Here is a 14579-nt window from a genome sequence, read left to right as displayed (position 1 = left end):
ATATACACTCCTACTCACATATCCTCCTCTTCCCAACACACGCACACACACATGCACAATGACTGTAATGACAAGCAAAGCACAAGCTGCCTTTGTGCTTACTTTTATACCAATGAATCAATGCACAGTAGTCACCATAGCAACCACTGTCATGGAAAATTATAAGTTAAATCTTCATTTAATCACTTCTTTAAAGGCAGATTTTGTTGTAGTCTATGTATGTAACCTACATTTTGATATATCACTACTAATGTCCTATGACGTGATGTGGCTAAGTCTTGATTCATTTTGTTACACAGTGAAGTGAGTTTTTCTTTGAGCTCCTGATCACTGCAGAATTTATTATGGTTCAAATCCGTTCAATATATACACTTGTACCAAATTTTATTTCTATTTCATTAAACAAATATTGCCTGTAGTGGTCCTGAGTCTCTATATTTGTTCCATGCTTGTATATTTTCACGGAATATTATGTAATTGACAAAACATATTACATGTGGGTTTTTTAGAACCTCTTATTTCCCAGCTTGTGCCTGTGAGTACACCTAAGCATAAGACACTGGTGTATTTACATAGAGGTGATATCTTAGTCTCAGGCCAATATTGTTAAATGTTATTAAAATGAAACTCTTTTCAAGAAATAAAACCATACATACATGTAGATGCATTACACACAAAAACCTGCATTTGCATGCATACACTTATAGCTTGCAACAGGCACAGAAATAAGCAGCATATTCTTTTGTTTAAAAATAAGCTTGTAGTGTCATATCAACAGCTTAGAAAGCGTACATCAGAATTGTATAATATTTACCAGAGATCCTGGAATATTAGGGTCAGTTAAAATGCTGTGGATACCATCACGAAGAGCTACGAGCATAGTGTAGGATGAATGTTTAGAGTCCACCTCCACCACAGCGACGCGTCTGCTTCGCCTGTACAGCCTGCGCCATACATGGGTAAATCGGTATCTTAATTTTTGGGGTATTGTATATTTTCTTTTAACCTCTTTTGAAGAACTGTTGGAGCCATGATCAATAAAAGTTGGCATCACGAGGCAAATGGTGTCCAAAGTAATCTCACTTAAATCTGCAAGATTCAGGTAGATTGTTCTTCTTAGTTATTAAAAAAGTAACTTTTCAATAAGAAAAACGTCAACAGAATTTCTTCTTTCTAAAAATTATGCGTGCTTTGTCCATCTTGTCCTTTTAGTGGACTTCTATTCGGAGGGAAGGGGAGGTGGAATATATACTTTCCCCTGCTAGTCGGACTGGCTCGCATTGCTGCCTTAGTTTGTTACCCATGTTGCCTATACACAAGCCACAAGTAGCATTCAGTACAGTTTGGTGGATTTTATATTCTGTGTAATCTTCTAACTTTTATTCATCTTACCAGCGACCCACACTTCATAATTTTTGCTGTATATAAAATGTGCAATATCGCGTTTCTCCTGTTTTCTGCATTTTTTTAAGCAAAAATAATGAGTGCCTTGGTTTGCGGACGCAGAATTGCGGCGTATTATCTACTAAATAAAAGCATTTATTAACCCTTATACTCATGCCTGCATGATTTTTCTTTTTTGGGTGGGGTGGGGTGGGGTGGGTTATCCCATTATCAGTTTCAGTTTTTTTCAATTGTCTAGGAGACGAAACAGGAAATAGACTTGATTTGATTTTCTCTGCGCACTCTTCATAAATAGTGGTGTGTGTTGTTTGACGTTTCATTTTCGTTTAAAATTTGGTGTTTTGTTGGGGCAAAGGAAGCAGCAGATTATGTAGTCCTCAATATCTAACTCTGACTTCTATTAAGCTGCGAGTTTAAATTTAATTTTGTCTGCTTTATTTGCCCTCAAGAAAATATGGAGGAAGAACACATTACTGAGAAAAGAGAGAGCAGTGACAGCTCAGCTAGAAGAAATAACAGCATGATGAAAAAGGTGCAATCGAAAGGACCACAGTTTTACCCTGCTCTATATATTCAACGCTACAATTTAGTTCAAAAGCTTCTTCAAGATCACAAAATAAAATCTGTAAGTTTTTTGTTGTTTTTTTTTCAAGTTTTTATTTTCCCCACCAATAATGTATCTTATAATATGAAACACAAAACATTACACAAAAGTTGCTTTGTATCAGAAATTCACAGGCAAAAATTGACCTATAAATGTTGTAATTAAAAAAAAAAGGGTACTGCAAAAATTTGTTTAGGACTGAACAATGTGCATCTATACAACATTCAAAAAGAAGGGTGTGCATGCACACACAAAAGAGCATAGACAGAGACTGAGAAACATGCAAAAGGAGTAAACTGTACTAAACTTTTCAGCAGCCCACAGACATAAGCACTCCCGTTTGAAGTATCAACTGACCAGTAGGAGAGATTAAATGTTTCACCAAGAAAGCAAAATGCCAATACTGTCCAATAACATGTGGCAACCACATGATTACAAATGACAAAATTTGGGCAGTACTCATAGGTTTCATTCACAATTTGACCATTTCCCAAGCTCAGAAAATATCCACATAAAAAATATTCACACAAGAAAAACTCTGGAAATGACATATTAAATGATCCATCCTAGTTAACACCAAAAATAACTTAAACAAAATGTTAGTCACTGAAACTTTGACATGAAATCATTATTTTCATTCCAAAAGTTTGCATATGTAGCATCACTACTAAACAGACTTCTTAGTCCTGTTTGCCCCCACTGGAGCATAGGACTGCAAACAAATCAATAAACAGTACCCACATAAATAACAGATCAATAAAAACAATTAGAAGTTGCACAGTAGTTGACGTGATCATTGGTAGAATATGGAGGAAATAATGTCTGTTTAACATTTAATTATTTTTCTCTGAACCTCCCAGATGTTTGTTTGTTGAGAGAAAATAGGACTGCTATCTTACCCTGATTCCCATGTTCAGTGGTATAAATTATCAGTATCCAGATCACCTACCTGAAAGGCATTCTAATACAGCATGATGTGCACAAAATGGCACCAACTAATTTGTAGAATCTGTCAAAAACACTGGCCTTCTACTCAGCCCTAGCAGTTCATCTGCCTAGAATAACGTTGCAGGTAACAAATAAGGAGACACAATTTTCAAAACTCATAAAGATAAAAGCAAAAACAAAGGAGGTCAAACTTCTTTCCCCTTTTTAGACATCATCATGTACAGTCCTGTAATGTAAAACCCCGTTTGGCCAACCAACAGCTGCTTAACAGAAATAGGTAACTGATTCTTCAGAGAAAGTGATTTCTACCTTCCACGTGCCATGCCCAAGATACAATTTCACTTGTATTCACCACACCAACAGCCATTCAGCTGTGGAACTCTTTACTTGTCTACAGTAATAAATTATCATGCAGTGTTTGGAATTAATTTATCCAAGATAACTTCAAACATCAAAAAGTCAGAAACACCCTTTTCAGCTGTTTTTGAAAAATCTAAAACCTGATCAAATCTTTGTCCAGGTTGTTGACTTTGGAAGTGCTGAGTGCAAAATTGTTCATTGGCTGAAGAGAGTGGAGACAGTGGAAAAGATATGCCTAGTGGATGTTGATACATCAATACTGCAAGCAAATGCACATATTATTCAGCCACTTATCTGGGAGTGTGCTATACCTAGGTCCTGTCCACTTACCATAACAGTGTTAGCAGGCAGTGCTGATGTGGTGGACAGCAGGATCATGGGGTGTGAAGCTGCAACGCTGATAGAAGTGTGAGTGACATGAGTTGGTGATTTTTCTCATTATTTACCTACCTATCTTTTAAAATTTTTGATCAAAGCTTTTACCTTGCTGTATTTGTTATTCAGAAGTAGTTTTACAGATTGGTGGATAATGTGCTTGACTGAAAGAGAAAATAGAGCCAAACAAAATGCTTGCCTGAGAAAATTGGGGTCCTTAACATCTCCCCTCCCACTCCCATATGACGTAAAAAAAAGGGTAGGGGTCACCTTAACCTTTTTATCTTTGAGTTGTAGATTAGGTCGTCAAATATATTTATTATGTAACTTTTATGAAAGTATTGTATTGAGTTTAGATCCAACATTTAACCCCTCAGTTGGGCCCATGTGGTTCCAGCGTCCTTTGCCTCACTCTCTACTGTTTTTCTCCAAGTCTGCTTTGGTCTCCAACTCTTCTTCTGAGGGTTCTGGTCAAGTGCCAGCCTGGCTATAGTATCAGCTGGTTTGCGCAGGGTGTGTCCTATCCTGCTCCATTTGTGCTTTTTGTGATGTCTTGGCTAGTGGCATTCTGGTTGGTTCTTTTCCACAGGCTGCTGTTGGAGATCTTTTCAGACCATCTTATTCCCAGAATATGGCATAGGCATTGGTTGGTAAAGGTCTGGAGCTTGTTGTTGATGGTGTTTGTCACTCTCCAGGTTTCAGAACCATACAGTAGGACTGCTTTCACATTGATGTTGAAGATAAGATCTAATTGCAGAAGGATAATGCTTAGGAGTTCCAGATGGGGCAAAGGATGTTGAGATCATGTCTGGCCATGTTAATGTGGCTTTTGATGTCATCATCAGCTTCACCATCTTTGCTAACAATGCTCCCCAGATACGTGAAGCGGTCTGTTTCCAGGATGTTCCCTCCTTGAAGTTGGACTGGGAGTTCCTGCTTGTTGTTGATTCTCATCACTTCAGTGCCATCATGGGCCTGGCTTCTTGTGCCGGGGGTGAACACCCAGCCTCTCTCTGGCTGGGTGAATAAGCTGGCCAACCCCTTTTTTACTTATGCTTTTCTTTTTTCTCCCTTACCTGGCCCTTAATCTTTATTTTTCTTCTAATCAAACATCTCCCTGTCATATTACAGTTTTATCCTTCCTATCTTCTGTCTACATTGGTCTTTCTCCTGTCTTCTTGTTTCCAACCATGCCTTTCTTTTGATTTGATTTTTTTTCTCTGTGGCCTTCTTTAGGCCCCCTGCATTTGCCATGCGAGGCGCCCCTGTAGGGGAAGGATAGGATCCTGGAGGTAGAGGTCCCTGATGGGTTGCAGCCTATCATACTAACACACCTCTTTGGCCTGGACTTCTCCTATACGGGAGGTTGATGTGGTTCACACCAACCAAGTAGCTGTTCGTGTATTGCCCTAGCTTTGCTAGAAGGCTGTGGCTGGGGTCAATCTGGTCTTCATACTAGGAAGGCTAGAGCATATTCCTTGTGTATCCTTGGTGCGACCCAGCTGGAAATGCCTACATAGTACCACTCGGTCACATCCCCTTGTTGGACTCAGAGGTGGGTGGGGAGCATAAAAAACAAACAAATACTTTATATCATGGCATCCAAAATAACAAACCTAGGAAAACACACCAGAGAGGAAAACTCTTCAGATAGCGAAGATGAGGTGAGAGATTGTGTGAGAAAGAATGTTGTAGTGGAGGGCACAGAGCTGGCCCAGTCGCTCTCATCTCTCTCCTCTTATGCAATAGCAAAAGGTTTGAAAAATATATCCACAAACTTTTCTGCTGTAAAATGTCTGTGCTCTGGACAGTTTCTTGTCCAGTGCGCAAATCAGAAAGAGTCTGAAGCCTTATGCCGATGGGACAGAAAGCAGTTCGTCTATCGACCCATAAAGGTAACTCCTCACTGATTGCTCAACTCTTCAAAGGAGGTCATTCTTTGCCCTGATCTTGCCGGGATGTCAGAACTTGACATCAAATCAGAAGTGGCATCTCAGGGAGTCACAGTGGTGCAGAGAGTCATCTTGAAGAAGGACAGGAAATCTATCTCTACGAATACACTTTTCTTAACTTTCTGTTTGCCCAAAATACCTGAATTTATTTAGGTTGGGTATTTGGGGGTCAAAGTCTCTCTAGGTCAAAGTTTCTTTAGTTATACCTTCACCGTTGCGCTGCTTCAGCTGTCAGCACTATGGTCATGGAACTAGCTTCTGCAGGTCCCAAGCCAGCTGCTTTCGCTGCGGCGATACAGGCCATGCTGCAGCTGATTGTTCTGCAAGTGCCAAATGTGCAAACTGTGACGGGTCTCACGTCGCTTCTTCCCGAGACTGCCCGAAGTGGAAAGAAGAGGCAGCCATTCAGCACGTACTGGCATCTCATAATCCAAAGCTCGCCATTGCGTAGTGTGTGGCTCCTCAGGAGCATCTTCTACTGTAAGCTCCATTTCCTACTCGGCAGCTGTTGCAAAATGACCGACACCCTCTGTGTCCATCCAGACAGAGATGAAATGGGTTTGTTCTGAGGGCCCTGTCCCAGTATGTCAAGCTATGCCTCCTCCTACTACAAGTTGTGGTGGCACCCAGTCATCACAAAAATCTCAAACCACATAAACATCTCAAGCGACACAAGCATCACAGTCCAAGCATCCCCCTTCACCAGTCAGAAACACTGCACGCCAGCAATCACACAACACAAAATCACCAAGGAACAAGAATACCACACCACTGACACAAGAACCCAAAAACAAAACCAAAATCACCAGAAAAACCCACTACTCAGCAGATAACATCTAGTACTACCACACAAGCACCAACAATCTCTGTTTCTAACTGCTTTGCAGAGTTTCCCATGTGACATTCACAAGGAAAAATGGAAAAGGCAAGTTCAGCTCAGCAATGGATGTCGCAAGTAATGTATTTCCACATGAGAGTTAGGTGTCCATCCATTTTCCTTGAATTTGTCCACTCCCAGCCAGACACTGTCAAAAATACATGGTTTGTGGAAAGTCAGGCACACTACCTAGGGTCATGCCACTACCATGACCCACCCAGCATATTTACATTTTTACGTTGCATTATTACTGCCTATGAATGAAAAAAAATATTTTGCAGCATAGAACACTTGGAACCAAATGTTCTGGCTCATGTGATCCAAGCAGTGTTTGGGAATCTGAGGCCATCTCTTGTTGTGATAACAACACCAAATGCTGATTTTAACATTCTTTTTCCTGATTTTACTGGTTTTCGCCACTGGGATCATAAATTTGAATGGACACAAGAGGAGTTTCATTGCTGGTGAGTTTCTTGATAGTTTACAAAAAAAAGTTTTAATCCTATTACTTCCTCCATGTATACAAAACAATCAAGAACTTATACATTTTCATGTTTTTATTGTGAGTGCATTGGTGTACTAAAAATTTGGGTTTTTTTTTTAAGTTTGATCTCTGCATCTTGTTAAGCACTGGGTAATATTGACAATGTTTTGTCTACATGCTAGACTGCCTAAAGCCTCAGTCTACAAATATAAGAAAGTTATAAAGTTTATAAAAGCTTAACTATTGCCTTATATACCTTTATACTCCAACAGGTGTAAACAAATTTGCGAAGACTACAAATATAAGGTCACATTCACAGGTGTAGGAAAACCTCCAGAAGGTAAAGAGGATTTGGGTTACTGTTCTCAGGTGGCTGTCCTCACAAATGAATCAGACTACCCTAATGATTGTGTGGCAGAATTTGTGTATTCTCAGGTTAGTTATGATCTTAACTTTAATAATGTTGCATCTTACCTAGCTTTGATACTGTCACCCTTGCATAAGCATGTGTTCTGTCCCAAAAGGAAAAACTTTAATATCTTGTGATTTATGTTTAAAAAGTTTGTAAAATGAAATCATGAAACCGATGACTTCTGCTGTTGGTGACTGTGGTCATGGCGATATGAATGATTCACATGAATTTTGTGTTTGTTGAAACAGTTATGACAGTTATCCCTATCCCAAAACAACCACAAAACAGACTGCAACTGAATGATGATAAGACTAAACTGTTACTTCTTTGTCCAAAGAAATTTCTGTCATCCTTCTCTCCCTCTGATCGAGAATGACACCCAAACTGCCGAGATAAGTGAAGAAGGGAATAGATGAGTTGTTTATAGACGCAGACTGAGGATTTAACATTTCATCAGCATATTACTCATGTCTACAGAAATGCTTATCTTGAACTTCGCAGGATCAGTAGTGCAACTAAAACTTGAATCTGTTCCTTTGAGCTGTCTGGACTATTGTAATTCTCTTTTAGCTGGAATTCCCAAGTATCTTCTTGATAGACTTCAAAGAATCCAGAATAATGCTGCTTGCCTCATCTGCAGACCATCTAGATATGTACATATCTCATATATCATGCGCTTTCTTCACTGGCTGCCAGTCGTAGACTGTATAGCATAAAAACTTTCCAATTTGACTTACTCTGCCATTTCAGGCACTAGTCATCAGTACCTCTCGGGACTCACTCCCATCTATATGCCTGCACGACTTCTTCGCTCATCTTCTGACACCAAATTTCTTCAAGTCCCACTAGCTAAGACAAAGACGTATGGACAGAGGTCTTTTTTCTCGTAGTGAGCCCCATCAACTTAAAACGGATTACCTGTCAGCCCTTCATCACTTTGATTCTCTTACCACCTTTAAGTCTAAACTTAAGGTGCATCTTTTCAGAACGATGACTTTATTGTGATCCTGTCCTGACCATGAGCGTGTATAACCATTGTCTGTAATATACTTTTTGTATGAGTGGGTCTATGTTGTAGAAGTGAGCATGCCTGTTATATATGCAAATATGGACCCATAGTTGTTGATGTTTAGTCCATGATTTAAGTAAAGCGCTATGATAAAATCTTTGGAAAGGCACCTTATAATTCATCATCATTATTATTATAATAGGATCACAGGATTTTTAGTTACTGTGCTGCAAAACAATGAAACTCTCTTCTTCCTTATCCACAACCTACCCACCACTGAACCCTTTAAATGTGCACTAAAAACACATCTGTTCCATGAACATTATTCCTAACAACAATCCACATGCATCAAGTCCACCTTTTAACCCTTTCTTTTATCTTTTCCGTCTATTGACTTGTTGGCCAACTATTCCTCTTCTGCTGATTCATGAAACGTTCAGTCCTTACTGTTTGTTACCTGATTACTCTGCATTTTCTATGTTTGTCATTTATTACTTGTGTGTGCAGTCGTTGATCCTGTTGTCCTTCATATGTTGTCCATATCTATTTCTTGTCTCAAGCGCTGAGAGCATGCTCCTTCATGAGCATAATCATGTGTTGTATAAATCACTCATCATTATTATAAAGATGTTTGTGAGATTGTTTTCCAATATATCTACATATAGCATACAGGTATCCAGAGAATGTGCATAATATACTTTCATGAGAGAGAATAGCATTAATCTATTATTCAAAAACCTTTTATGCTAATGAAATAATCTTATTATAATGAGCAATTATTTGGACCAAAGCAGGAGTAAGAAAGGACTAAACAACATGGGAAACATATTTCATGAGACATGCTTTTTTTGCTATTTTGTATTGTTCATATTTTCAGATACTAGAACATGTATATCATGTGGACACAAGAAGTTATCAGGAGAAGTTAATACAGGAAGTGACCTATGTTGTCAATAGCTTATTGATGATAGAGCAGCAGGAGCTGGGAAAGGAAGACCAGGAGGAAACTGTTTGCATCTCCATAGAGAAGATAATCGGACAGTTGAGCAGGCAGCATAAAGAGTGGCAAGCACAGGATATCATGTAAGAGGATTGCAATCTTTCAGTTGTTTAGATATCTTTACCTAACTTACAATGCAACATCATAAATTACAATACATCTTTATCTATTTCTGTGCAGCAGAGATAGAAATTTTTCTTTGTTAGGATCTCATGAACTAAATGAACTGAGCAATGAACTAAAAAACATGCTGTCACATCAAACACACCCATACAATTACTACAGTCTTAACCCCCTCACTAGCAATAATTGTCAGAGGTGTGCGCACATTCGCACACACACACACACACTAGGTACATTTGTTAGTAATATTCAGGAGTGATATTGCAGCTAGTATAAAAGAACTTCGCCAAAGCACTCTTCTTGGCGACCAGTTGTTTTCATCTATGATGATGATGATGATGATGATGTAGTTTTATAGCGCGCTAGTATCCGCATCACAAAGATGCGCTCAATGCGCGGTGATCCCAGCAGCCACCAAACTGCAGGTCAAATGAAAACTTCAAAAAAGTTTAAACAAGTGAGTCTTCAGATTTTTCTTGAAAGATCCAATACTATCAGACTCCTTGGTCGAGAGGGGAAGCGAGTTCCACAAAAGCGGGGCTACATTGGAGAAGGATCTGAAACCCGCAGTCTTCTTATTAGCATTCCCTGACTGAACACTCGGTCGTTCAAGTCTGAAGTGTGCTGCTGAACGAAGGTTCCGCTGGGTTGGTAACAGCGAATGAGTTCTTGCAGATAGGCAGGCGCAAGGTCGTGAAGACAGCCATAAGTTAAGGTTAACAATTTATGCTCAATTCGCTTCTCCACAGGAAGCCAATGTAGGTCACGAAGTACAGGAGTAATATGGTCAGTTGTTTTCTTTCCTGCAACTATCCTCGCAGCCGTATTTTGCACTCGCTGTAGCCTCGACAACTCGCTCTTTGAAATCCCCCAGAGGCAGCTGTTGGCATAGTCTAATGTAGAACCGATGAGGGACACAGCAACTGCATTTGCAGTCTTCTTATTAAGACTGGGTCGGAGTCGTCCAAGTGTGCGGATATGGAAATAACATGCCTTGACTACAGAACTGACATGATCAGACATAGTAAGAAGATTGTCAACATAGAGTCCAAGGTTCCGTACGGAGCTGGAGAGAGGAATTCTAGCTTGACCCACTTGGATGGAGTCTAGAGAGACTTTACTAAGGCTAAGCTTGGAACCACATAGCATCGCCTCTGTCTTCTCATCATTAAGCTTGAGTTTATTCCTCAGCATCCATGACTTGACCTCTAAGCAACAATCTTCTACAGCACAAACTGCCTCACGCACCGCCTCACTGTCAGTACTAAATGAAAAATAGAGTTCAGTGTCATCTGCAAACATCTTACGGTTCACATTATGCTTCTCAATGAGAGGACCAAGCTGAGATGTGTAAATAGAAAATAGAACCGGGCCCAAAACAGAGCCCTGCGGGACACCGCACAGCAGTGGAACTGTCACCGAAGAAGCTTGATTGACCATCACCCTTTGTGTGCGATCACTGAGGTAGGAATGGAACCACTGCAAGGCGGAACCACCAATGCCCACCTCCATCTGGAGACGAGTTAGTAGAGTGGAGTGATCAATGACATCGAAGGCCGCACTCAGATCAAGGAGGACCACAAGAGTCACTTTCCCTGCATCCGCACTGCACAGAAGATCGTTCATAAGACGCAGAAGGGCTGTCTCACAGCTGTGCTTGGGTCTATACGCCGACTGGAATTTATCCAATAAGCTGTAGCGGTCCAGGTGGAATGTCAACTGCTGAGCAACGACACGCTCCACAAGTTTCGAAACAAAAGGCAAATTCGACACAGGTCTATAGTTTTTACACAAGCTAGGGTCCAAGTTGTGCTTCTTTAAGATAGGCTTGATCACAGCTGTTTTAAATTGTCTGGGTACAGAGGCAGAGAAAAGGCTAGCATTGACTAGTCGAACTAGTACAGGAAGTAGAATGTCAAGGTGCTGGAGAAGAACACTAGTGGGGATAGGATCATCCACAGACGTGGTTGGGCGACAACGCCGAACTAATTTCAATAGTTCATCCTCTGTCACTGGTTGAAAGTTAGAGAGGGGCATGCCACAAAACAAGTCACTGGTTTGCTCCACAGTAGCAACCGAGTCACTGAAGCTGTCCATGATGGTCTTTGTAACATTTAAAAATGGTGAAGCAGAGGTGAAAGGGGTCTATAATAATACTGAGAGCTTTTACCTCACAGCCATGGTGTAGAGGTCACTTAGTGGTCTTTGTGAAAGGCCAGTGATCATGCTGGCAATATTGACCATTCATCACTTTTGTGCACCCATGGCCAGACAAAAAATGACACCACTACCCAAGGATTCCACCCTCCCGGCAGCAAGAACACAGAGCCCTTTCCTCAGGAACCACAGCGTCCAACCCCATTCCTGGCCCCTTCGTCATAACCAAACTCTCTATGACCCCCCTCCTCCCTCAGACTACCATATGTCCCTCACTCAAAACCGGCTCAATCAACTAACAAAACGAGGACAGGGCAGGCTAGCTCTAGCCCTCCAAATAATAGACGACCACTGAACTCAGAGGAAATGGCAAAGCAGTATCAGCCAACCAACCACTGGTCGGATGATGCCGTCGGTACTCCGCTGGTCACACCTCCAAATGATCCCCCAGCTTTCAGGGAATCACCAGACCCTGTTACCTGCAGGAGACAACAGACTTCCAAACTTCTTCAACTGTAGTTGCCTATCCAGCGGGGCGGCCTGATCTCCACCAATTGAAGATAAAATTTATATTATCATGTTAACTGCTGTTTGGAGACCTTCTCTGGTCTCCAGAGCAGTACTCATCTCTGTGTCTATCAGTTACAGTGATCTCTTATTTGCCTTATTCAATTGTGACCTGCCATCTCTGTGGACAAACTTGGAACTAATTGACTGGTTTTTTTCCTCTTCTCACTTACACTTGCTAGATTACATTTGTTTGCTAAATTCTTTCCCTACTAAAAACTTAGGTCCTGGAATTCAAGTACTCTATAGCCTTATATAATTAGACTTGCTTCTTTGTTCCTCTGGAACCTACCACCATTTGAAATGTCACTTAATGGACACATAAAAAGTGGCCTGCTAAAGATAGGCTTCATATGCACAGGGTCATGTTTGTCAATGACTTCCTGCAGCAGCACCTAGTCAACTGCATGGACTGGCTGGCCTGTTACCCAGATGTGAATCCCATTGAACATCTGTGAGATGTCCTGGGCCATCAATTTAGAGCCAATTACACCCCCAACCCCCCACATCAATCAGGTGTACTAGTTTCTTCAGCAGGAGTTGGCAGGAAATTTCTCAAATGGTTCAGTCCATGAGACAATGGTGCCTTGCCTGCATTCAGGTCAATGGTGGATACACAAGATATTGACTCTTTCTCTATCACTTTTCTGAATTTTTAAAATGGGTTATGTCGAATCATCCTCAAGTTCTTGTTGTTAAAATGATTTGTTTCAATGAAATTGGCTGATAATGTTTCGATTCAATATTATTGTCTTGTGTTTTTTGGCATAAAGTGATTGTGCAATTAGCCTTTCCAATGTTTTCCATTAAGCAGTATATGTTTGTTATCACTGGGTATTTATCTTTTTATATGGTCAGTTTCAGAAAGATACATTGGTAGAATGAAGATAATACATTTTGAAATAATTTAAGTCTTTTTTTAAATTGTATTCACTAATAGGAGTATTTTCAACTTTGGAATGCTTCACAGGACCTGCGTGGAAAAGTTGTACACCCTGTCAGACAGCAGACAGTATGTTCTTATCCCTGTCAACAGTTGTGATACTTCCTCTCATTCCAGTGATGAGTATGATGTTGAAAGTGACACTGACATTACTTCTCAAAAAAAGCAATTGCAATGGTCCATAGAAGATGAGAAATGGGACTGATGTTTTGCAGACGATTATTCACACATTCAAGGACACCAAGTGGTTATGTAATGTCGTTGCAAGAAGACAACCTAGGGAATCTATACCACCATCTTACATAATTTGTACATAACTAATTAGAAAGCAGTGTCATGTTGAACTTGGTTTTTATTTATGGAAAAAAAAAGCAAAGCACCTGTAACATGTACTTTACAAGAACACGAAGTTAACTTGATTTATAATTTGTTGTCTTCAGGCAGTTTAGGTTTTAATAACTATAGGTCTTCATTGCATGTATTCCCAAGTATCTTCTTGACAGACTTCAAAGAATCCAGACTAATTCTGCTCACCTCATCTGCAGACCATCTAGATATGAACATATCTCACAAATCATGCGCTTTCTTCACTGGCTGACAGTCGTAGACCATATAGCATAAAAACTTTCCACTTTGACTTACTCTGCCATTTCTGGCACTAGTCATTAGTACCTCTCAGGACTCACTCCCATCTATATGCCTGCACGACTTCTTTGCTCATCTTCTGACACCAAGTTTCTTCAAGTCCCACTAGCTAAAACAAAGACATATGAACAGAGGTCTTTTCTCCTAGCGAGCCCTATCAACTTAAAACAGATTACCTGTCACCCTTCATCACTTACCACCTCTTACCACCTTTAAGTCTAAACTTAAGATGCATCTTTTCAGAACGACTTCATTGTGATCCTGTCCTGACCATGAGCGTGTATAACCATTGTCTTTAATTTACTTTGTGTATGAGTGTATGTTGTAGAAGTGAGCGTGCCTGTTATATATGCGAATATGGGTATATAGTTTTTGATGATTTAGTATATGTATGATTTAAGTAAAGTGCTATGATAAAATCTTTGGAAAGGCACTAATGAATCATTAGGTTTTACTGTAATAATAGCAAAAGATTATATATATATCTTGTTATAAATTAAATGGTGGAGCCATATTTTGAGATGTGCCACCTGGTTGCAAGCGGCATTTTAAGGGGTATTTGATTTTGCGTTGACCTTGGTGTGTGTTGCTGGATTTGGGGCTAGGTCAGTTTTAGCATATGTTGCTGGTAATCAAGTTCCAGCATATGTTGCCGATTGCCTGCTGTCTGTAAGTAAAGGCCTTTGTATATAGCTGTAAATAAAATGTTTGAAACTCTC

At 40.2% G+C, this 14579-nt stretch overlaps 2 protein-coding genes across 5 annotated transcripts in view; one reads left to right on the top strand and one right to left on the bottom strand.

Moving 5' to 3' along the window:
• The window catches only part of LOC112575121 (phosphatidylinositol 4-phosphate 5-kinase-like protein 1), a 23247-nt gene extending 22164 nt beyond the window's left edge, over positions 1-1083 (bottom strand). For both annotated transcript variants that reach the window (XM_025256707.1, XM_025256708.1), the window contains exon 1: positions 815-1083. In XM_025256707.1, the coding sequence (XP_025112492.1) occupies positions 815-1051 (237 nt within the window). In that variant the 5' untranslated portion in view covers positions 1052-1083. The remainder of the gene's footprint in view (positions 1-814) is intronic.
• On the top strand, positions 966-14579 carry LOC112575122 (small RNA 2'-O-methyltransferase-like). 3 transcript variants are annotated; one of them, XM_025256711.1, is made up of 7 exons: positions 966-1102; positions 1854-2029; positions 3477-3724; positions 6802-6984; positions 7277-7439; positions 9303-9508; positions 13213-14579. In XM_025256711.1, the coding sequence occupies exons 2-7, from the start codon at positions 1859-1861 to the stop codon at positions 13418-13420; spliced, it is 1179 nt and encodes a 392-aa protein (XP_025112496.1). In that variant the 5' UTR covers positions 966-1102; positions 1854-1858; the 3' UTR covers positions 13421-14579. The 3 variants fall into 3 exon arrangements, with proteins under 3 accessions (XP_025112496.1, XP_025112494.1, XP_025112495.1); XM_025256709.1 differs by lacking the exon at positions 966-1102 and adding an exon at positions 1237-1336; XM_025256710.1 differs by lacking the exon at positions 966-1102 and adding an exon at positions 1614-1701.

The sequence above is a fragment of the Pomacea canaliculata genome, linkage group LG11 (genome assembly GCF_003073045.1).
Source record: "Pomacea canaliculata isolate SZHN2017 linkage group LG11, ASM307304v1, whole genome shotgun sequence".
NCBI classification, from domain to species: Eukaryota; Metazoa; Mollusca; class Gastropoda; order Architaenioglossa; family Ampullariidae; genus Pomacea; species Pomacea canaliculata.
Note: the sequence above shows the minus strand (reverse complement) of the source record. Positions and strands in the feature narration are given on the sequence as shown.

Bases quoted from the DNA above. Each gene is read 5' to 3' on its own strand.
- LOC112575122 (XM_025256709.1), top strand. From the start codon at position 1,303: ATGTTGCCTATACACAAGCCACAAGTAGCATTCA. The intron at 6,985-7,276 runs GTGAGTTTCTTG...ATACTCCAACAG, and splicing joins CAAGAGGAGTTTCATTGCTG to GTGTAAACAAATTTGCGAAG. The intron at 9,509-13,212 runs GTAAGAGGATTG...ATTCACTAATAG, and splicing joins TGGCAAGCACAGGATATCAT to GAGTATTTTCAACTTTGGAA.